Consider the following 23,721-nt stretch of genomic DNA (forward strand, 5'->3'; position numbering starts at 1 on the left):
TAAACCCTCGTTTGCCGTTTGATTTGGGGTCGGGGGCAGGGAGGGGCGGTAGGTTGCCTGGTCTGGGTCTGGGCTGTGGGTGGGTGTTGGTTCTTGGGGGGGGCAATTGTGGATGGGGCCGGTGCTCCGTTTCTCCCTGGGTTGTTTAGATCTTTTGATCAGGGTTCCTGGTTGCGATGGCCGGCCCTTTGGCTGGGGTGGCTGCCGGGTTCCAGCGGGGGATTGGCTGTGGTTGTCTGTGTGTGGTCGTTGGTGGTGTATGGCGGTGGTCGGGGGCATGGCTTCATTGCCAGGGCGTGTCTGGGCCTGTGGTGTCGGGCTGTTGGGGTGCCTGATCATTGGTGCGCTGGGCCGGCCTTCCTCAGCTGCTGCTCTGACCCCCAGCTTGGGACTGACTTGAGGTCACTGTCGGGTGGGTGGGGTGCATGGATGGCCCAACGTCTCTGTGTGCCTGTTTATGTCTTGAGTTGGATTTTAAGTGGTCCTCTGTCTTGGATCAATTTGGGCCCCCCATTTAATGTGGGGTCTACTTCCCCCTGTCGTGCTCCCCTCCGGTGGTGGGTCCCCCCTGTCGCCGATGCATTGGCAGCTCTCAGCATCTGGGGCTGGGTGGTGGGGTGTGTGCAGGCCCGCCCTGGTGGCTGCCAGCTGGGGCCTGGGTGCCCTGGCTCTGTCGGGCCTCTGTTGGGGGGGTGGTATGACCTCGGACTTGGGACTCGGGGTCCATGGCTAGATCTACTCTGGAGGGGCGGTTTGCTGGCGCGGCTTGTGGACTCATCACTACAGCCTCCTGGGGTTTCTGCATTGTGGTTGCTGGGGGTCGCCCGGAGCTTCCCTCTGCTTCTCTCTCTGGGGGGTGCGGGTGTCCCTGTTGGGGGACTCCCTGAGCTCCGGGCTTGGGGGCCACTGTGTGTCTGTGGTTCCGGTCTTCCCTGTGTTACCTTCATGTCCTGTGGGGATGGGTCTGTGGGTCCCCACATCCACTATTGAACATTTTTATGGAGAAACCTTATAGTGACATCATGCTCACACAGGTGTTTAGATCCAGGTGTTTATCAGATACACACTCAGTTGGGTTGTGGTGGACACTAAATATATATTGTATTACCATGTACTGTATAAAATACTTTCTAATGATGTCATAAGTATCATTATATAAGTTGTTTGTTGTTGTGGTTTCTCAGTTTTGTCTCGTCTTTCTCTTTCTGCAGGTCTAGAGTCAGACTTCAACGATGTTGATTTGTGTTCTCTTTATCTCTCTCTCTCCTCTATCCCTCTCTCCTTCTTTACATTTTAACTATTCTCTAACTTTTCTGCTTTGTTATCTTCTTTGTTTTCCGTCCCCGTGTCCATTACATCTGGAACAAACCCAAAGCAAATTCTAATAAAATTTAATTTATATATCAAGTGGAGCTTTAAGGCCAGCCATGATGCTCTGCTTGTGAAAGTAAATCTGTTGGGCATCACTTTGACACTCACACAATAATTCTAAGTGTCACAATGTTGGACAGGACAAGGGGAAGAAAAAAAAGAATTACATGTCCAGATAACTTCATTTAACTCAGAGAGCTTCATTATATATCTCACACTAACATATATATTGTTTATTATTATTGTTAAATTTATTATTTAGCACATTTAAAATGACCTGACTGGAAAAATGTTGGATTTTATACCTGGATTATTGAGCATGGACTTTGTTGTTTTCAACCAGTTTGACAAGACTGACAACAAGGAAGAGGGCCGGCAATGGAGGAGGGGCGTACCAAAGAGACCATCTTATCACAAGCAGAACTGGTTTGTTCCACTTTGCAGTAAGCTTTTGGGGGAAGAATCAGTTTTGTTGTGTGTTTCCTTGACTGATGAAGCCTTCTGGATCGAAGGCGAAACGTTTCAGCACAAAAAAAGAAACTGTCCAGATGACCTGACTGAAAAATGTTGCACATTTAAGTATGTTATTGTGTAGCGCGATGTGTGAGCATGCCTTAACAGGTTTTTTGTATTGAACGCTTTTTGAATATAAATAGCGATATTAGAATTGGATCAGACTGTGTCTCTTCCAACACAGATGTTGATCACAGCAGCTAGAATCTGACGTAGATTAACTACGAGATTAAAAATATATTCCATCAGTCGTAGTTCAGAAAGCACTGTGTCTGCCACCATGTTGATAGAAATGCTGTCTGTGTGTGTGTGTGTGTGTGTGCGTGTGCGCATGTGGTTTAACACAAATCCTCAGCGGGAGATGTTTACATTATCTGCGGGCGGTCAGCGAAAAACTTCCACTCTGGAAGGTGGATTCAGAAACCTCCAAATTCAAAGAGGTGTTGGTGTTGTGTAAATGAACAGCAGAATCGCAGAGAGAAAGGAGCAGATTCACTCAAAATACACGCAGTGTAAATGGCCCCTTAATGTTGTTAAATTTAGTGTATTTACCTGGATCATTGAGAAGCATCAGGAAATAAACTGTTCATGATGCTCCTGATTTAAAAAAGGTTTATACTTGTAACTCCTCAGAACAAACATGTCTATTTTTGAATTTGTTGTTAATCTGTTATGACTGTGGTTTTGGGTTTGAAGGAATTTTTTTTATTTTATCTCTAAAATAAACTAAAAACATTTTGCCCTGGCAAATAGCTTTGATTTCATATTTGATATGTTCATGTTTATGTTATTAGAAATACTTTAATTGTTAGGAGAACACTACTGTTAAAAAGTGCCTTTTTAATGTATTGAACATTGTTTATTGTTCCTGTTTTTGGTTTTCTACATTCGCCTTAGAATCTAGCTGTTTTTTTTTTGTTGTTGCTACCTTTTCCTTTTAGCTATCCTATTTGTAAAAAAACAACAAAAAACCCTGCAGTATGACTTTTTATAACTGTTTATTGTTGTTGCTGTTGTCCATTGTTGTCATCTTTCTTTGTTGAAATCAGGTCTCTCTTGTAAATGAGTCCTCGAGGCTCAATGGGATTTACCTGTCTAAATAAAGGTTGATTGATTATTTAAAACAGGACCTTAAAAATGTTCTAAACATCTTTAATAATTTTTTAATTTTGTGCATACTAATCAAGATTAATCAGAAAAATATTTATGATTAATCGCAATTAAAAAAAAATTAATCTTTGCCCAGCACTAATATATATACCAATATGGATGGATGTACATATACATATATATCCATCCATCTGTTCATCCATTATCTTTTGCTTGTTCTGAAGTTGGATCGCAGGGATAGCAGCTTGAGCAGCCAGCCCAGATATCTCTTTCCATAACCACCTCTTCCAGCTCTTCTGGGAGGATTCCAAGGCGTTCCCAGGCCAACTGAGAGACATAGTCTCTCCAGCATGTCCTGGGTCTTCCCCGTGGTCTCCTTCCATTCGGACATCCCCAAAACACCTCCCTAGGGAAGCACCCAGGGAGCATCCTTCCTAGATGCCCTATCCACCTCAACTGACTCCTCTCGATGTGGAGGAGCAGCCGTTCTACTCCAAGTCTCTCCCAGATAACTGAACTTCTCATCCTATCTCTAAGGGAGTGTCCAGCTACCATGTGGAGGAAACTCATTTCAACCTCCTGTATCTGCAATCATATTATTTTGGTCACTACCCAGAGTTTGTGACCATAGGTGAGGGTAGGAACATAGACTGACCAATAAACAGAAAACTTTGCCTTACATGTCAGCTCTTTCTTCACTACAATGGACTGGCACAAAGTCCGCAATTCTGCAGACACCCCATCAATATGTCTGTCGATCTCACGCTTTATTCTGCCCTCACTAGTGAACAAAACCCCAAGATACTTGAACTCCTCCACTTGAGGCAGAACCTCACCCTCGACCTGAAGAGAGCAATCCACCCTTTTCCGATTCAGGACCATGACCTCAGACATGAAGGTGCTGATTCTTATCCCAGCTGCTTCACACTCGGCTATGAACTGCTCCAGTGTGAGCTGAAGATCATGGCACGATGACACCAGCAGGACCACATCATGGCAAATAGCAGAGAAGGAATCCTGAGGCCACCAAACCAGAGTCCCTACGCCCCCTTGTTGCACTAAGAAATTCTGTCTATAAACATTATGAACAGAATCGGTGACGACGGGCAGCCCTGGCAGAGTCCATCTCCCACCCTGAAGGGGTCTGGCTTACTACTGACAATGCAAACCAAACTCGCATGGCTTGTGTAGGAACCGAACAGCCCATAGCAACGGCCCCCTAATCCTATACTCACGGAACACGCTCCACAGTGTGTTTTGAAGAACACAGTCAAATGCCTTCTCCAAATCCACAAAACTCACATAGGTTGGATGGGCAAACTCCCATGACTTCTCGAGGACCTTAGTGAGGGCAAAGAGCTGATCCAATGTTCCACGGCCAAGACAGAACCTGCATTGTTCCTCCTGGATCTGAGGTTCGACCAACGATCAGACTCGTTTAACCAGTACCCCTGAATAGACCTTATCAAGGAGGCTAAGGAAAGTGATGCCCCTATAATTGGAGCACACCCCCCAGTCCCCTTTTTTTGAAGGGGGGAACCCCCCCCCCACCCCCCAGTCTGCTAATCCAGTGGCACTGCCCCTGATATCCACACAATGTTGCAAAGTGTCAACCAAGACAGCCCCACAACATCCAGAGCCTTAAGGAAATCAGGATGAATCTCATCTACTCCCAGAGCCCTGCCGCCGCAGAGCTCTTTAAATACCTCAGTGAGCTCAGCCATGGTTATAGACAGACCAATCCCAAAATCCCCCGATTCAATCTGATCCAACTTACTACCAGGTGGTGATCAGTTGACAACTCAGCTCATCTCGTCACAAAGTGTCCAAAACAAACGGCTGCAAATCAGCAAACACAACTACAAAGTCGATCATCAATCTACGACCTAGGGTGTCCTGGTGCCAAGTGCATTTATGGACTCCCTTATGTTCAAACATGGTGTCTGTGATGGAGAAACAATGAGTAGCACAGAAGTTCAATAACAGAACACTGCTTGAATTAATAATCAATCAATCAATTTAATTCCTCTTTTTCTGCATGTAAATCACTTTTTTTTTATGATTGTTTCCTCTGGTATCGGATGCTGTGCAGCTGGAAGGATTTTTACTGAAACTTTTTTGGTTTTGGACATTTGTTATGATACGTAACCATGGCAACAAGGTAGTTTTCTACAATCAGGAGCAGCTGATTAACATCTCAAAAGCTCAAATAATATCTCAACTACAGCCCCAAATCTCAAATGAGGTGAAAAGGATGTTCTGTGGATGCATTCTCATCTACCTGCCAGCTGTGCTCGAGTGCCTGACCACTGAGATCCTGGAACTAGCAGGAAACACAGCTAATGACAGCGGAAGGACAGGATTGTCCCTCGGCACCTACAACTGGCTGGCTGCAGCGATGAGGAGCTAGGCAGGCTATTGGGAGAAGTGACCATTGCTCTGGGAGAAGTTCTGCCCGGCATTCGGGTGGTCCTACAGCCCGGGGGAACCGAGAGGCCAGTCAAGTCTTGATGGACGCCTCGGACGGCATCTGCAGCCAGTTTCTTAGGATCCACTGATTTCTAGGTAGGAGACCCAATTGGTGCAGGCAGGCAAGCAGGACTCAGGGAATATAAATGAATAATTTATTATTTACAAAATAAAGATGGCTGACGGAGCAGCAGACTTACATAAATCATGGGACAGGACACAGGATATGAGGAGCAGGACACGAGGAGCATGACAGTCATCGCAGTGACACAATGACCAGACAATGACCAGACAATGACCAGACAATGACGGACGCAGGCAAACAGACTTAAATACACACACACACTAACGAGACTAACACAGAACAACTGTGAAACATCAGAGGCGCAAACATCAGAGGGGAAGCAGACAAATATAGAACACTAGAGGGAGACAGAGACCAGGGAAAGCACAACACCTACACAAATAATATCTCTATAACCCAGGTGTCGTCAAAATCAAATCTCAGGAAGTCCAACATTTTACTGACCACATCAACTCTGTGGATAAATACATCAAGTTCACACGAGAAGATGTAAAAAATGGCAGGTTGGCTTTCTTGGACTGTGAGGTCTCAGTCTCTGATAGAGGACATTTGCAAACTGAGGTGTACCGCAAACCCACCCACACAGACCAGTATTTGCAGTTTGACTCCCATCACCCTTTGGAGCACAAGTTAGGAGTCATCAGGACTCTGCATCACAGAGCAGACAGCGTCCCCACTAGCTCAGGAGCCAGGCAGAAGGAGAAATCCCACACAAGACAGGCTCTAGAGCAATTTGGATATCCTAACTGGGCCTTCCTGAAAGCAGAGAAGAAACCCAAACAGGACTCCAGTCAGCCAACAGGTGAAAAGGAGGAACCCAGACCCAGACCAGTGGTCATTCCATATGTTGAGGGAGTATCAGAGAAACTGAGACGTTTATTTTCTAAACATAACGTCCCAGTGGCTTTTAAACCCCAAAATACATTAAAGACTGGTTCATCCCAAAGATCCAGTCCCCCGGCACAAACAGAGTAATGTTGTGTATGCTGTTCAGTGTCAGGAGGGCTGTGATCAGTCTTACATCGGGGAAACAAAACAGCCACTGGCCAAAAGGATGGCCCAGCACAGAAGATCAACATCATCAGGCCAGGACTCTGCGGTCTACACTCATCTCCAGGCCAGCGGTCACTCTTTCAGGGATGAAGATGTTCACATCCTGGACAGAGAGGAACGATGGTTTGAGAGAGGAGTAAAGGAGGCCATCTTTGTGAAAAGAAATTGTCCATCGTTAAACAGGGGTGGAGGCCTCCGGGTTCAATTGTCCCCCTCTTACAATGCTGTGATTGCTAGTATCACTCAGCCCTCTGTGAACAGTAAACAGCCATCAGGTGCTAATGATCCATTGTTAGGCTGATGGTCCTTCTTGAGCATGTGATCAGCTGGTTTTGGTTGTCAGCAGCAAAACTGGTTGATCCACTCTGAGACGGTGCTATTTAAGAGACTGAGCTGAATACAGCTCCTCAGACTGAGGAAGTCTCTCGGATGAGAGACGAAACGTTTCTACATTTTTTTGTTGATTTGCTTTGGTTTTTTTTTGAATGTCCAGAGGACCAGATTTAACTTTTTTTGATTTTTCTACCTGGATTATTGAGCATGCATCAGGATAGTTGAAAGGATGTTCTGTGGACGCATTCTCATCTACCTGCCAGCTGCACTCGAGTGCCTGACCACTGAGATCCTGCAACTAGCAGGAAACACGGCTCATGACAGCAGAAGCACAGGATCGTCCCTCAGCACCTACAGTTCGCTGTCCGCAGCGACGAGGAGCTCGGCAGACTGCTGGGAGGAGTGACCATCTCTCTGGGAGGAGTTCTGCCCGGCATTCGGGCGGTCCTACAGCCCGAGGTAACAGAGAGGCCAACCGAGTCTGGGTGGACGGATCGGACGGCATCTGCAGCCAGTTTCTTAGGATCTACTGTGGGATGGACCTTTACAAAAGATCCTTCTTGTCTACAGCATCAGCATCTATAACATCTCTTATTGAAATGAGGATAACGAGTTCCCTTTGGGATTAATAAAGTATTTTGAATGGAATTGAATTGAATTGAGTTCAGACCAGAGAGGCTGTTCCTCCCAATCACGTCCCTCCAGGTCACACTGTCATTTCCCACATGGGCATTGAAGTCCCCCAGCAGAATAAACAAGTCCCCATCTGCCACATCTTCCAGTACCCCTGCCAAGGACTCCAAGAAGGCTGGATACTCTGAACTGTCATTTGGCACATAGGCACAAATGACAGTCAAAGCCCATCCACCTACCTGAAAGTGCAGAGACGCTACCCTCTCATCTACTAGGAAAAACTCTAACACACAGGCACCAAGTTGGGGGGCTACTATCAGCCCACACCAGCTCGACACTTCTCACCATGGGCAACTCCAGAGTGGAATAAGGTCCAGCCCCTTTCAAGGAGATAGGTTCCAGAGCTCATGCTGTACGTTGAGCTGAGTCCAACTATAGCTAGTCAGTACCTCTCAATCTCGCGCACAAGCTCAAGGGTCAGAGTGCCAAGGTCCCCACCTTTGGCCACTGCCCATAGCATCATGCACCCGACTTTTATAGCCCCTCCTGAAGGTGGTGGGTCCACAGGAAGGCAAACTCATGTTGCTCCTTTGGGCTAAGCCTGACCAGGCCCCATGGGTGGAGACCCTGTTTTAGGCGCTCGCCGATGAGCCCCTCCCCCAGGCCTGGCTCCAGGGTAGGGCCCCAGTAACCCACGTCTGGGCAAGGGACACTGATTTCCTTGATTTATGTTGTTCATCAAACGTCTTTGGAATCACTCTTTGCCTTGGGAGACCCTACCAGGGGCAATTATAATTGCCCCCGACAGCATAGCTCCTAGGATCATTTAGGCACACAAACTCCTCCACCACGCTAAGGTGATGACATTTTTTGCAGATTAAGTGTATCATATAACACTGTGTGGACATATTGACAGAGTCTGCAAAAATTGCAATAAGTTATTTATTTTGTTAGTTAACTGACCAAGTTCTTCATTACCTCATTACAGTGTGTTCTGAACAAATCAGACATGTTAAATGTATGTAAAAGGGCTCTTACCTCATCTCTTGCATGAAAGACTAAATTGGTTCCATCGTTTACTCTTTGACAAAAGATAAAAAAAAGTGTGTTAGCGTTTTCTGTACACAACCCAAAATATTTTCTAAAGTACAATTAGTGCAATTGTAAAAAAATACAACAAAGTGCAAAAATTACAACAAAATTACAATTCAGTTGTACATATGCTTCAAGGTAATATTTCTTACTGCAAAATGAAGACATTTTTCTTCTTCTTGTACCCCACTGAAGGATCAAATGAGCAGTTACTGAGGTCAACAGTGGGCTCTCCATTGTATGTTGTGGTGTGGTTCCTAGCATCTTTGTAGAAAGTCATCATTCCATCTTTCAGCACACAGTATACGTTCACCCAGGATTTGCTGTAAAAATGAATAATGAATGTGCAGAGGTTGAATTTAAGCTAAGGTAGCATTCTTTCACACAAGGATGAAATTTTTGAATAATAAATTATTTTATAGGCCTAAAAAACAATACAAAATATAATGACCCCTTGACTAGCAACCCTTTAGCCTAGTCTAGACAAAGACTTACACCCTTTTATCCACATTTTGCACTATATGACTCATGCCACTGCTGATAAGGTACCAACTACTGACACCTATTTGAAAGAAAATCACTTTAAAAATGATCTGTTGATCCCAACCATGTTCAATGAACAATTCTTTTCAAAAATATAAAAATTGCTTTCATCCATGTGTGTTTTAATATAGACAATATCTAACACATAAGGCACAGTCAATAAAACAGATGCAACAACAACAAAAATAGAACCCTATTGACTAAACACTGCAAACTTTTTTCTTCCTGAAATTTTTCAGAGCTACATGTAATTATCTCAGTTCCCTCACATTTACTTTACTATTTGATAACAGATCCATGTTTGGTACTGTACCCCTTCAAATTAAGATTTTTCAGGGACGCACTGCAGAAAAAGAGGTCTGATTTGTGGTAGTGCAGAAACACAAATGTGAATAGTTTTGTTAATATATTCATAAAATATTTCTTTGTCGCAACAAAAACTGTGGTGGGTTGCGTTAACTATTCTCCCTCTGCATTCTACTCATTTTGTTACATTAAATCCTGAGAAGTAGATTGAATTCTTTTGGGAGGGCACTGCATATTGTATTTACACGACTTAACTATCATTTTGAAGAAGCAAAAAAATTCCTCAGAAGAAATTGTCTTTGCTTGATTCATTTTTACTTTGACAAGTTTCCCAGTCCCTGCTGATGAAAACCCCTCACAAAGCATGATGCTGCCACCACTGTGGGAGCTAGTGTTAGCAAGCGTAAAGTGTTATCAGCAAGTGTTATGAAGATGTAAACGCCACTAGGACTGTGAAGTGCTACCCGAACCAGAAACCCTGGCTGAACACAGAGGACCGTACCCTGCTGAAAGCCAGAGATACTGCCTTCAGGTCTGGCGACTCACAGGAACTGGGGAGGCCAAGGAAAGAGCTGGCTGCTGGTATTAAGAGGGCCAAAGCATCATACACATGGAAGAGCCAAGGACATTTCTCCTTATAAGAACCACGGAGCATGTGGATGGGCATTAAGTGCATAACAGACTATAAAAGCAGGGGTGCACAATACTCTAGGAACCCATCATTGCCTGATGCTCTTAACATGTTCAATGCCTACTTTGAAGTGGGCATTGAACCCAAATAGACTACCCAGCGCAAGACTCACTTCACCACCGTAAGAGGAGTTCCTCAGTGTGACTTCAACAGAAGTAAGGACTGTCACGATTGGTGCTGGTGAACCCAGTTGTGCAGGCAAGCAGGCGAGGGCTCAGTATATATATATATATATATATATAAAAATAAAGGATTTATTAAAAAAAAAGAGCTGACAGGGCAGTAAAATCAAACAAGAATGGACAGGTAGTACTTACAAAACAGACAGGTCATCAACGGTGAGCAGTAGACAATGCCAGGACAAAGACTAACACAGAGACAGACTTATATAGAGGAAAACACCAATCAGACAAAAGCCCCTTATCCACAGGGCCTTTTGGTGCTCCTATGTAACTAGTTAGGGCCGATTGCGTAGTGTCTCCACAGCGCCTTCAGCGGTGGAACCCGCACGATTTTTGGGACTTACTTCTCTGGGGTCCCAGGTCTGGTTCTTGTTGGGTCCAGATGTGACGTCAGCGCACTGTCGGTCACTGATTGGTCAGGGGGAGGAGTCACTGGATCTTTCAGAAACTTTTCAAAACACAGATCCGCCATTTGCAATTTCTCATTTCATTAATGATCCGCCCACTAAAGGTTAACTATACGCCCACTAAAGGGGAACTATGGGCACTGTGGAGACAGAAATAAACCAGTCCCACCGAAACCGGCCTAAATAAGCTCCAATAGGGTCCTACAGGAACCGGACCTGTGGATAAGGGGCTAAAGTGAAGGCACCTGTGTCACAGATGCCAGGAGACAGAGACTGAAGACGCAGGACATAAACACGACACCTAAGGAAAAAACCACAACCCCTACAGTCCCCCCACCCCCAAAGGGTGTCTCCAGACATCCTAAAGCCCTCCCCACAGAGACTTGGGTGGGAGGAGGGGGAGAAAAGGCCAGAGGGCACAAGAAAACACATGAGGGGGACCAGGACAGGAAACACACACTAGGAACAAAACAAAAAGAATGCGACCGTCCCAAGGCAGACCTTGTCCAAAAACCCTGGGGTAAGTCAGGCGAGGAACTGGGACAAGGCGAGGAGCCTGGGCAAGGTGGAGAACCAAGACGAGGCATGGGACCAAGGCGAGGCGTGGGACCAAGGTGAGGCTTGGGACCAAGGTGAGGCGTAGGACCAAAGCAAGGAGAGGGACCAAGGTGAGGTCAGGGACCAAGGTGGAGCGTGGAACCCAGTTCAAGTGTGAAACCTAGGCGAAGCGTGGAACCCAGGTGAAGCATGGAACTTAGGCGAGGCATGGACCCAAGGTGAGGCGTGGACCTGAGGCGAGGTGTGGACCTGAGGTGAGGAACCTGGACGAGGGGAAGAAACCCCAGGTGCTGAAGACGGCACAGAGACCTCCGTAAGTATTGGCAGGGGTTGGCTCGGACTCTTCATCGGCAGGGGCTGGCTCGGACTCTTTGTTGGTAGGGGCTAGCTTGGACTCTTCTTAGAGACTCCAAGAGAAGCAGGGACCACAGGTTAAGACAACGACCCTGGATAAGATGAAGACCCTGGATGAGACAATGAACCCCTCGAGGACGTGAAAACCTCAACAGGAGACATGGAGACCTCAGACGATGCAGCTGACGTGGGACCCTCCGGGGACACAGAACCCACTGGAGGTGCAGAACCCGTTGGAGGCGTGGAACCCACTGGAGGCATGGAACCCACTGGAGGTGTGGAACCCACTGGAGGCATCAGAGCTGAGACCCTCTGTGGTCGTCAAGGTGTCGACAGAGCTGAGACCCTCTGTGGTCGTCGAGGCGTCAACAAAGCTGAGACCCTTTGTGGTCATGGAGGTGTCAACAGAGCTGAGACCCCTGTGGTCGTCAAGGTCTCTGGGGAATATGGAACTGGGGACTCTGGAACTGGAGACTCTGGAACTGGGGACTCTAGAACTGGGGACTCTGAGCCTGCTCGTCCTTCAGGTGAGCAGAGGATCAGGTACCCCCCCCCCCCCATTGAAAATCTCCACTGCTCTTCTGGATGTGTGGGGAGAATTTCAAGTAGAGAGGGTCTGGGCTTTTATTCCTATGACCGCTCCTGTGGTGAGGGCAGTGTGAGCCAGAATCAAGAGGAGGCTTGAACTCTTTCTGGGCTCAGATCTTCCTTTAGAAATAGGCTCTGTGGCCTGGGAGTCCGGGACTAGTTCTGCAGCCGGGGAGTCCGGGACTGGTTATGCAGCCGGGTAATTCGAGACTGGTGGAGGACTAAGACTCGTGGAGGTTAAGACAACAGATGGTTGGAGGAGTGGCTCCAACCTGTGCTTCTCCTGCAGCACTCTGGCTCCTCCATGCCAGGGAAGTCAATCAGCCCAGGGAGAAGTATATATTCATTAAATAGGTCTTCTATGACCACCCACCTTTCTCTCAGATTACTGGAGGTGGTCGTGTCAATTGACAATTACATGCCAGTGAGACAGAAAAGTGGGTGAAGAATTTATCTGACAGACAGCTCACCCAGCCGAAGACAGAGATTCTTGCCAGGGGACTGAACTTTGCGGTTGCACCAAGTAGAATTCCTCTGGTGAAGATGATCACAGCCACAGAATCAGCCATCCGCAACATCAAAATTAAAGCGGGTGAAGCAGAACAACTCAGAATCAAAGTTTCAGCCTGCCTCAGCAATGCCAAATCACCACCTTCTAACATCAGTAGAGAGGAAAGGGACGTACTCACCACTCTTAGCAAGGACAAAAACATCATAATTATCCCAGCAGACAAAGGAAGGTGCACAGTGATTTTGAACCAGAAAGACTATCAAGAGAAAGCTATGACACTCATTAGTGACTTAAACACTTATGCACCTCTGAAAAGAGATCCAGGAAGTGGGTACAAGAAGTCGATAGATTGCCTGAAAATTTTGGAACAGGACAAAGCTACTGACCGTTTTCTGTAACACAGACTATACCCAGGGGAGGCCACATCTAGTCTGTATGGTTTACCTAAAATCCACAAACAAGGTGAACCTTTAAAACCAATTGTTAGCATGATTAACTCTGCCACTTACAATATTTCCAAATATCTGGCATCTGTACTCATCCCTTTAGTTGGCAGCTCAGAACATCACATACAGAACACCATGGACTTTGTGGATAAGGTGAGGGATGTCTTCATGGAGACTGATGAAACAATGGTCTCTTTTGACGTCACATCACTCTTTACGTGCATTCCTGTTGATGATGCAGTAGTAGTGGTCAGTTTAAGATTAAAATCAGACACCACTCTGAGCAGCAGGACCACACTTTCCACAGAACAACTGTGTCAACTCTTGAAACTATGCCTGCAGTCAACCTACTTCACACATGGGGAGCAATATTATAGGCAGAAACATGGGTGTGCTATGGGGTCTCCAGTTTCTCCTATTGTTGCCAACCTGTACATGGAGGAGGTAGAAAAGAGAGCCTTGACGTCCTTTTCAGGGACACCACCAAGTCATTGGTTCAGGTATGTTGATGACACCAGGGTTAAAATTAAATCCCAGGAAGTCCAACATTTTACTGACCACATCAACTCTGTGGATAAATACATCAAGTTCACACGAGAAGATGAAAAAAATGGCAGGTTGGCTTTCTTGGACTGTGAGGTCTCAGTCTCTGATAGAGGACATTGGCAAACTGAGGTGTACTGCAAACCCACCCACACAGACCAGTATTTGCAGTTTGACTCCCATCACCCTTTGGAGCACAAGTTAGGAGTCATCAGGACTCTGTACCACAGAGCAGACAGCGTCCCCACTAACTCAGGAGCCAGGCAGAAGGAGAAATCCCACACAAGACAGGCTCTAGAGCAATGTGGATATCCTAACTGGGCCTTCTTGAAAGCAGAGAAGAAACCCAAACAGGACTCCAGTCAGCCATCAGGTGAAAAGGAGGAACCCAGACCCAGACCAGTGGTCATTCCGTATGTTGAGGGAGTATCAGAGAAACTGAGACGTTTATTTTCTAAACACAACATCCCAGTGGCTTTTAAACCCCAAAATACATTATGGCAAAGATTGGTTCATCCCAAAGATCCAGTCCCCCGGCACAAACAGAGTAATATTGTGTATGCTGCTCAGTGTCAGGAGGGCTGTGATCAGTCTTACATCGGGGAAACTAAACAGCCACTGGCCAAAAGGATGGCCCAGCACAGAAGAGCAACAACATCAGGCCAAGACTCTGTGGTCTACACTCATCTCCAGGCCAGCGGTCACTCTTTCAGGGATGAAGATGTTCACATCCTGGATAGAGAGTAACGATGGTTTGAGAGAGGAGTAAAGGAGGCCATCTTTGTGAAAAGAAATCGTCCATCATTAAACAGGGGTGGAGGCCTCCGGGTTCAACTGTCCCCTTCTCAGGGGCCGTTTACACGGCGTGTATTTTGAGTGCATCTGCAGCTTCCTCTCTGCGGTTCTGCTGATCATTTACAGGACACCAGTGGCCCCCCTCTTTGAATCTGGAGGTTTCTGAACCCACCTTCCAGAGTGGAGGTTTTTCTCTGACCGCCCGCTGATAATGTAAACATCTCCCGCTGAGGCTTTGTGTTAAACCACATGCGCACACGCACGTGCGGACAGACGCTATATTTCTATCAACATGGCGGCGGATACACTGCTTTCAGACCTACGACTGATGGAATATATTTTTAATCTCATAGTTAATCTACATCAGATTTCAGCTGCTGTGACCAACATCTGTGTTGGAAGAGACACAGTCAGATCCAGTTCTAATGTCGCTGTTTATAGAACGAGGCACGCGCACACGTCGTGCTGCACTAGAACATACTAAATGTGCTAAATAATAACAGTTTAATAATAATAAACTGTATTTATGAGAGATAATGAAGCTCTGAGCTAAATGAAGCTATCTGGACATTATGTGATTCAAATTTAAAATGATGCTAAACATATAGCGTGAACACTGAAGTTGAAAATGAAGACATAAGGTTTAATTTTTATTTATTTATTCAACACCACAAACTGTATGTCACACAAATACTGATAATTAAACTGAACACACTATTAAAAACAAGTTAACAGTAAACTGCATGAATGAACTGGACTCTTGTTTTCATCCTGGATGTCGCAAGACTCGTTCAGCCTGTCACTCTTTTGATTAATGCAGCTTAAAGCATTGAATGGATCGAATAAAACAACTGAGAGGAATTTTAAATAAATAGTTCTTCCAACATCTCTCTCTTCGACGTCCTCCTGCACTGCACCTGGGCTGAGCCTCGTTCAGAACCGGACCGCCTGGTGGAAGCACAGCTTCTTCTTCTTTCAGGAAAAAATAAAAATAAAAACTCAGTTGGTTGTTTTGTAACCGAAGAAAACACAAGCAAACATTATTAAGAACATTTGATTTACCTGCAGTTGTAAATCAGCTACTGATTATCACGGAGTAAAGTCCGACATCATCGACTCGGTTCTGGTCCACTCAGTGACCGGTGTGGAGCTGTTAGACGAAACGGTCTCGCTTGGCATCAAATCTGTCGACTCTTATCCAAAATCCAGCTTTAACTTGTTAAGATGTTGTTAGCTGAGCTTTTTAGCTCACAGGAAAGGCGCATGCCACATGCGCATTAGGTGAAGGTACAAAATTCACAGTGCCATCTAATGACCTGGCATGGTAACTACAGTGGATTCGGGAGGGTGGGGGGTGGGATTCCTGCGGATGCTTGTAAATACAAAATCCGTCCGTGTCAACGCGGATCTTTTCCTCTAATTAACATACGAAAAAAACTACTTTTTGCCCCATCGTGTCCGTGTAAATAGGGCCTTACAATGCTGTTATTGCTAGTATCACTCAGCCCCCTGTGAATAGTAAACAGCCATCAGTGTGCTAATGATCCATTGCTAGGCTGATGGTCCTTCTTGAGCATTTGAGAAGCTGGTTTTGGTTGTCAGCAGCAAAACTGGTTGATCCACTCTGAGAAGGTACTATTTAAAAGACTGAGCTGAATACAGCTCCTCAGACTAAGGAATTCTTTCGGGTGGAAGACGAAACGTTTCTTCATTTTTTTTTGTTTTGCTTTGTTTTGTTTTTTGAATGTTCAGAGGACCGGATTTAACTTTTTTAGACAGCAACATGATGTTATTTTCACAGTGACTATTCTGGTTAGAGATTCATGAGTCTAACAGTCTCAGGGTAGAAGCTGTTCCTCAGTCTAGTGGTTCTACACTTAATGCTCCTCAACTTCCTTCCTGACGGGAGTGGGACACAAAGTGTGTGTGCTGGGTGAGTGGGGTCCTTCATGATGCAGGTGGCCCTCTTTCTGCATCTGGAGGTGTAGATGTCTGTGATGGTGGGGAGGTTGACTCCAACATCTTCTGTGCAGCCTTCACCACTCTCTGCAAAGCTTTTCTTTCTGCAGCTGTGCAGCCTCCATGCCACACGTTGATGCTGGAGCACAGGATGCTCTCCACTGCACACCTGTAGAAGGAGGTGAGGACTGAGCTTCCAGACCAGCTCGTCTCAGCTGCCTGAGGAAGTAGAGTCTCTGATGATCTTTCTTGATCAGGCTGGAAGTTTTGTTTCACCAGCTGAGGTTGTCATTCAGGTGCACACCCAAGTATGTGTAGCTAGAGACCACTTCCACCGCAGATCCTTCTATGTTGGGGGGGTAGGTGTGTTTATTCCATCTGAAGTCCACAACCATCTCCTTTGTCTTCTTCACATTGATGTGGAGCTTGTTCTTCCTGCACCAGCAGGCCCCAAATGTTCCACCTCCTGTCTGTAGCTGGACTCATCATTATTTTTGATGCATCCAACCACTGCTGTGTCATCTACAAACTTTACAATATGACAGCCTGGATGGGTCGGTGCACAGTCATACAATAGCAGAGTGAACAGGAGAGGGCTCAACACACAGGCCTGGAGGGAGTCCGTGCTGAGGGTTATGGTAGAGGAGGAGAAGTTGTGGATCCTCACAGACTGTGGTCTGTTGGTTAAGAAGTCTAGGACCCAGTTGCATAGAGAGGGACTTAGTCCTGGTGTGAGTAGTTTGTCCATCAGGGTTTGGGGGATCTTGGTGTTGAAGGCAGATGTGAAGTCCACAAAGAGCATATGGACGTAGGAGTCCTTCTGCTCCAGGTGGGTGAGAGCAGTGTGGACCACAGAGGAGATGGTGTCTTCTGTAGATCGAGTCTTGCGGTATGCGTACTGATGAGGGTCCTCGTTGATGTTGATGTTAACTTTGATGTGGGTCATGACCAGTTTTTCAATGCATTTAGCGACTATCGGGGTGAGAGCTACCGGCCGATAGTCATTCAGACCAGTCACTGTAGAGCTTATGCAATGATGGTATTGTTGTTTTATGTTACTAATGTTCTGTGCCTGTACTACAGGTCTCTATCGTAAATGACACTATCTGTTTCAATGAGAGATTACCTGTCTAAATAAAAAATAAATAAAAAGAAAATAAATATTTTATTATGAAAGATTAATGTACCTGTTGGGGCTCCTCTGTTGAGCTTCAAGGTCAGTGCTGGTGGCCTTTTTACGGTAGAGGAATCCTTCATTTTGAGCTGTGTGAGAAGGTGGCTGGGGTGTTGTTGGGGCACCAGTAGCTGGGGCTGAGCGAGAACGGCGAGTTCCCTCAGGTTCTTTTGGACGGGGACGCCTCCTAGGTTTAGGACGGTCTCGAGCTCGAGGGCGTCCATCAGAACGAGTCACGGGTGCTGAGAGACTGCTAGGAGGACGATAAGGCTCTCCACGTGCCTAGCAAGGTCAACCAGAACAAAAGAAAATGTTACATCAATCAGTGACAAAACATTGACAACACAGTGAGAAAGTGTATCAAATATGTCTCACATGTGCTGCCTCTCTCTCCTGGACCTGTTCCACAATCTCTGCCATGGTGGATCTCTTCTCCCTGTAAGAGAAACAGATGTAAGTCATCCAAACATATAAAACAGTTACCATGAAACCTTTAAAAATCCCACTGTGCCCACTAAATTAATTGTCAAGCCAATTTAATTGGTTTAAAAAAAAATGCAAGCAGCAGCCCTATTTTACATACCCTGAGCGTTTGTCAGAGCCATCTTTAACAGAGCCCTCTAGGTCACTCGAATCCTGTCTCTGTAGCCTCTGCTTGTTGCTGCCCTCTTGTTCACTGGATGACTGCCTCTCGATGCGCCTCCGGTAACGCTCCTGCCGCACTATTAGTGGCAGCTCATTCAGCCGGGCTTGGATTTCCTGTTCACTGGAGGTCTGTCTTCCCAGTTTATATTCTCGCTCTCGCCTCAGATGGTCCATCTGTGGATCAGAACGACTACCACGGGGATCCCTCTGGAGACGGCCATGAAGAAGTTCCAGTCCTGACTCTGGCCCCATCATATCTGCCATTGGAATATCCCCAAACTGTTCTCGCTGCAATCTGCTAGCCTCCAGAAGAGGGTTTATAGCTTTGTGTATGTGATTGATCTTGGGCTGCATGAAGTCAGCTTTCAGGTGCTGCCATGCATATGCCATCTTAGGGTCCATGATGCCTCCACTCTGAACCAGGTAACCAGAGCTGCCTAAACTTCCACTGCTGTAATGATTTTGTGCCAAATAGCTTGAGCTTCCTAATCCACCACTGCCCTGATAATTCTGTGCCAGGTGTCCAGAGCTCCCCATATTAGGCTGTTGTGCCAAATACCCAGAGCTCCCCATATTAGCCTGTTGTGCCAAATACCCAGAGCTCCCCATATTAGGCTGTTGTGCCAAATACCCAGAGCTTCCCATATTAGGCTGTTGTGCCAAATACCCAGAGCTTCCCATATTAGGCTGTTGTGCCAAATACCCAGAGCTTCCCATATTAGGGTGCTGTCCCAAATAAACAGAACTTCCAAAATTTTGTGGTTGTGCCAAATATCCAGAACTGCCCATATTTTGTTGAGTCAGAAAGCCAGGGCTTCCTAGACTTCCACTGCTTGGCTGCTGAGTGATGTTTCCTGAACTTCCTAACTTACCACCAGATAGATGATTTTGCATACCACCTACACAGCCAGTGGTCACTCCATAGTATCCAGAACTCTCTGCACTACCAGCTGTTTGGTGATTTACCCCATGGTAAGTAGAAATGTCTGCTCCACCACTCTGGGATGCAGAGAAACCAGAGTCAGCTCCAGTTGTCTGTTGGTTCACACCTAAGTATGTGGTGCTTATCAACTTTCCTGCTTGTTGATCTGGTCCATGGTAGCCTGATCCATTTAAAACTGTGTTATAGCTAGCTAGTGTTGTTGTTAATCTCTGGGTTGAGGAACAGGCACCCAAATCCAAGCTGGTTTGTAAAGGTTTGTGTTTCACATGAACTGGTATTGAATGCCTCAAGAAAGAAGAGGTAGCACTGCTCGAAGGAACACTGGGAGTCAGACAAGATAACGGGAACATCCTTCGACTAGAAAGCGGAGTTGTCTTTTTGTCCTCCTCTTGTTTCTTCTCAGCCTATAGAAATAGTTAAAACACATTTGTAAATTAACATAAATTAAGTTAAAACATACAAGGTGATGGTCCAAAAAGTAGTAGTATAACCATAGGCATCGCAACCATTATATGTGAAGGGGACAAGTCCCCCCCACATTCCAAAAACGTTCATTTGGACCCCCCCACATTTACTATGGATCATTAGTTCAAGCGGTGCAGTTTCTCTTTCTTCGTGAACAAATCCATTCCACTTGATTAATAGGAGAATAATCAAACCACTAAAACTCCACTCCAGGTTTTCCTGATTACCTCGAAGCCACGGTCACAATATATAGTGGTCACAGAATATAGTGTAACACCTGCAGTGTTTCTGTGCGTCTCCTTCTGCTTTGGCAGAAAACGCGCACAGGTGGAGGAGATGGACCGACCTCGCTCGCCAGTTTAGCAGCTTAGTGCGGGCAGTTGTTGACCAGGGGGTTGATCATCAACATATATTCATGTTAGGAGGAGAGAAGAGGAGCTACGTCTGTAGCATCTTATCTCAGCAGTAACTGTGAGACGCTGCAGGTGTAAGAGACTCTGTGTGTTCAGGTGCATTAAAGTTGAAATGTGTTTAAACCCCCACACCTTATTGTCCTCAAGCTTCATGACAAACATCCTTTACATGAGGAGTGTTGAACACAAGTTAAAAAGTCTAGTGATGGTTTTTATTTCTCTATAAAGACAAATAGTGTCGACCTGACGCTCTGTGTTAAAGTGTATTAAAGATAAAATTACTTTAACCCACAGATGAATTTACACAAACTTGGTGAGAAACAGGTTTTAAATGTGTGGAATTAAAGGAAATCTAGGAGAAATGTTGCTTTTTTGTATAGTAGTGAACACATTTTTTAAAATGCGCGCATGCGCGCACACACGCGCACATATGCGCGCGCACGCACACACACACACACACACACACACACACACATCAATGTGTCCCCCCCACATTACGGATGCTTCTGATGCCCTTGAGTATAACAAATAATTAGGAACTTTTCAGTTTGTATGTTTTAGTAAATAATAAACAATGTTGCATGAAAAGCAGACTGAGGGTATACCACATGCGATATTTGTAAGTCTGATTTAAGCTAAAAATAATGCAAATGGTGGCATGTGCAAACGTCTGCTAAGCAAACACAACATTCCATGGTCAGTTTTTTCTAAAGCAGCATTCAATCGTGACTCCATCACACTGATTGAATTTTTATCTACATTAAAGCTTACTGCGGAAAGCTGGCGAAGGGAGCTGAAGCGTTCTTTCCACGTTACAGCAGCCTTGCGGAAGGCCTCATGGCGAAGTATGAGTTGCTCAACCTCATCAGTTTGGGCATGGGCCTCTTCTCCCTCTTGCTTGGATGAGATAAGTGGCTCCTTGGCTTTTAGCCAGGCCTCTGCCTTTACTGTCTCCTGAGCAAACTGGAATTTTTCTTGTTCTGGAAGTGATCATACACACACATGTTTACCATCACACCAGATTTTATTCTGGTGCGTAGTTACACATTTGTTCATGTTTTATGAGGAACGTTTTTTTATTATACAGGGCCCTATAATTTCTGTAATATGGACTTGAAGACAAAAAATGGAATTTACTATAAAATGTGAAAAATCACATTTTATTAAATGTATTTTTATTAACAATCTACTGTGAGTGTTTTTCACATTTGACATTCACCGTGAAAGAGACCATTTTGGTTGCTGCAGGCTTCTGTAGCACCTGTTTGTGGCTGCCTATACTGTATATTTGGACACTTTATTTAAAAAAAATATGATTATATCATAAAAAATACAATTCAGAATTTTTTTTTGGGAAAAATGCAATTAATTCCATGGGGCCCTATTGATGTGTTGGATTATAACTGGGATGTCAGTTTTATACAGTCAGCATTAAGATGTAAGTGTGACGTCAGCTCAGAATTACAGGATAGGCAGCATTAAATTTGTATTTTGCATATCAACTGAGTATTGTGTACATTAGCGCATCAGTTTTATGTAATTACTTACTACACTGCAACCTTTCCTGGTGCTTGTCCCATTTTTCCACTAGATCCCTTTGCTTAGTCAAAAGACAGTCCAACTTCTCCTTTATCTGTTGTGACAAGTAGATTTTAGAAATGAACACAATATTTTGAGGTGTCTGAAAAACTTAAGAGTGTGAAATTCAGGATGTGTCTTATTTGATGTGTGTAGGGCAAACTGTGCAGTTTGTTATCTGACCTCCTCTGATGCAGTGTTGCCTGCAGCTATCAGAATCTTGCCAAGATCTGCACACTGTTGGATGGTCTTGCTGCGACCATCTATTTTGGCTTTTAGTTCCTGGTGTTGTTTCATCATCACTTCCAGAGCTGTCAAATCCCTGAGGATGGATGGACCAATTAATTTCCATGAGAATGGTTATATATGGTATGTAAGTCATAACTTCTACAGAGCACAAAACCAATTTTTACAGTAAATGTCTAAAAAGTCCAAACGTAACGTCAAATAAGATCAGAATCAGATGGCATTAACGCCTCAAACTTTAATGAGATAAAATGTGGAAAAATTCAAGGAGTATGAATACTTTTTCAAAGCACTATTCATATTAGAGCCAGTTTGAGGAAGAGATCATGCTGTGAATTTTGTATCCTATTACCTTTAATAAACAATACATTTAAAGGTATATAAGTAAATGCCTTTAATAAAAAATGGATAATGGAAATCATAAAATTAGATCTAGTTTGTCTGTTTTTCTGCACAACTATCCTTCAGTCCACACAAGAACACAGAGTCATTCAGGTCAAGAATGTGCAGTTTTGCATTTACACTGCATGTTTTGCTTATCTCATGACAAAAGAAGGTACACAGGGTAACTAGACTTACCTCGGCTCGTCCCATCTTATTTGGCCCATGATGCCTTCCATCCACATTAAGTTTTCTCGCACCACAGAGAAGAACTGCACCTTGTCGGTTACAGAAGTCACCTGGATATGACTGGCTTCACAAGATCTCAGCAGTTCCTTCCATGCCTCCATCACTTCGTGTTCCTTGACCATAATGGCCTCAGCTTTCTCACCAGCATAGATTGTCCTCAACTGGGCAGCATTCTCCTGCAGTTGCCTTACCTGTTCAAAGAGAGAATAATGGTGGTTGTTTGATAAATATCTTGAACTTCGATGAAAGCTTGTACAAAATGCAACTTTATTAGACATTTTAGAGGATCTTTGATTGTTACACACATTGCACATTGGCATGGCAGTTAACACTATCACCTTCCAAGATTATGTTCCAATCACAGATGAGTCTCTCTGGGTGGAGTGTGCATGTTCTCTTAATCATGTGTCAGACATGATTAAGAGAACATGTCAGTTTTTACCAGATACTCCAGTTTCCTCCCTGTCACTGTCCCAAAACTTGCACGATAGATTTATTGGATTTGTTGCCTTGAGTGTTATCCCATTTACCATCCAATATTTGTTAGAGATAAGTGCTATGTGTTGGCATCATTGTATTTTCCCATACAATGGCAAAATTAGTTCTCTGCATTTAACCCATCACACGAGATACACCCAGGTGGAGCAATGGGCAGCTATGTAGACACCCAGGGAGCAGTGGGGAATTAGGTGTCTTGCTCAAGGACACCACGACATGCGAGCATGGCGGGGAGTTGATCCTGTGGCTTTCTGGTCCCAGGTTGACTACCCTACCTCTATACCTTCTCGGCCCCCAAATGAGGTTAAAGACATTTTAAAATGGACCTTTGACAACTTTGCTCATGGATGTTTTTTTTCCTACTAGTTTTTTAATTTGTTTTCAGAAAAAAATCGTGTTTTTGGAGCTGCCTTTTTTAGTTTACTTCAGACAAATCATCATCAAAGCTGGATTTGTTAATCTTGTAACATAACACATCTTTGCAATCTACATTAATGTTAAAAATAAGCACTGAGGACACTGGAGAGAATCATCAGCTGGATTAGCAACAACACAACCAGATTTTCTCTCATAACGATAAGGAATTT

The 23,721-nt window shown here is 44.9% G+C and overlaps 1 protein-coding gene across 1 annotated transcript in view; it reads right to left on the minus strand.

Moving 5' to 3' along the window:
* Nucleotides 1-23,721, minus strand: part of LOC119420348 (spectrin beta chain, non-erythrocytic 4) — a gene marked incomplete in the record, with an annotated part of 111,203 nt that overhangs the window by 4,581 nt on the left and 82,901 nt on the right. Inside the window, 9 exon segments of the mRNA XM_037687734.1 lie at nucleotides 8,606-8,648; nucleotides 8,812-8,982; nucleotides 17,730-17,998; nucleotides 18,092-18,152; nucleotides 18,300-19,708; nucleotides 20,954-21,162; nucleotides 21,731-21,815; nucleotides 21,944-22,082; nucleotides 22,586-22,827. Coding sequence (XP_037543662.1) covers nucleotides 8,606-8,648; nucleotides 8,812-8,982; nucleotides 17,730-17,998; nucleotides 18,092-18,152; nucleotides 18,300-19,708; nucleotides 20,954-21,162; nucleotides 21,731-21,815; nucleotides 21,944-22,082; nucleotides 22,586-22,827 — 2,628 coding nt within the window.

Source organism: Nematolebias whitei, chromosome 14 (assembly GCF_014905685.2).
Source record: "Nematolebias whitei isolate Nwh7 chromosome 14, NemWhi1, whole genome shotgun sequence".
Classification (NCBI taxonomy): domain Eukaryota; kingdom Metazoa; phylum Chordata; class Actinopteri; order Cyprinodontiformes; family Rivulidae; genus Nematolebias; species Nematolebias whitei.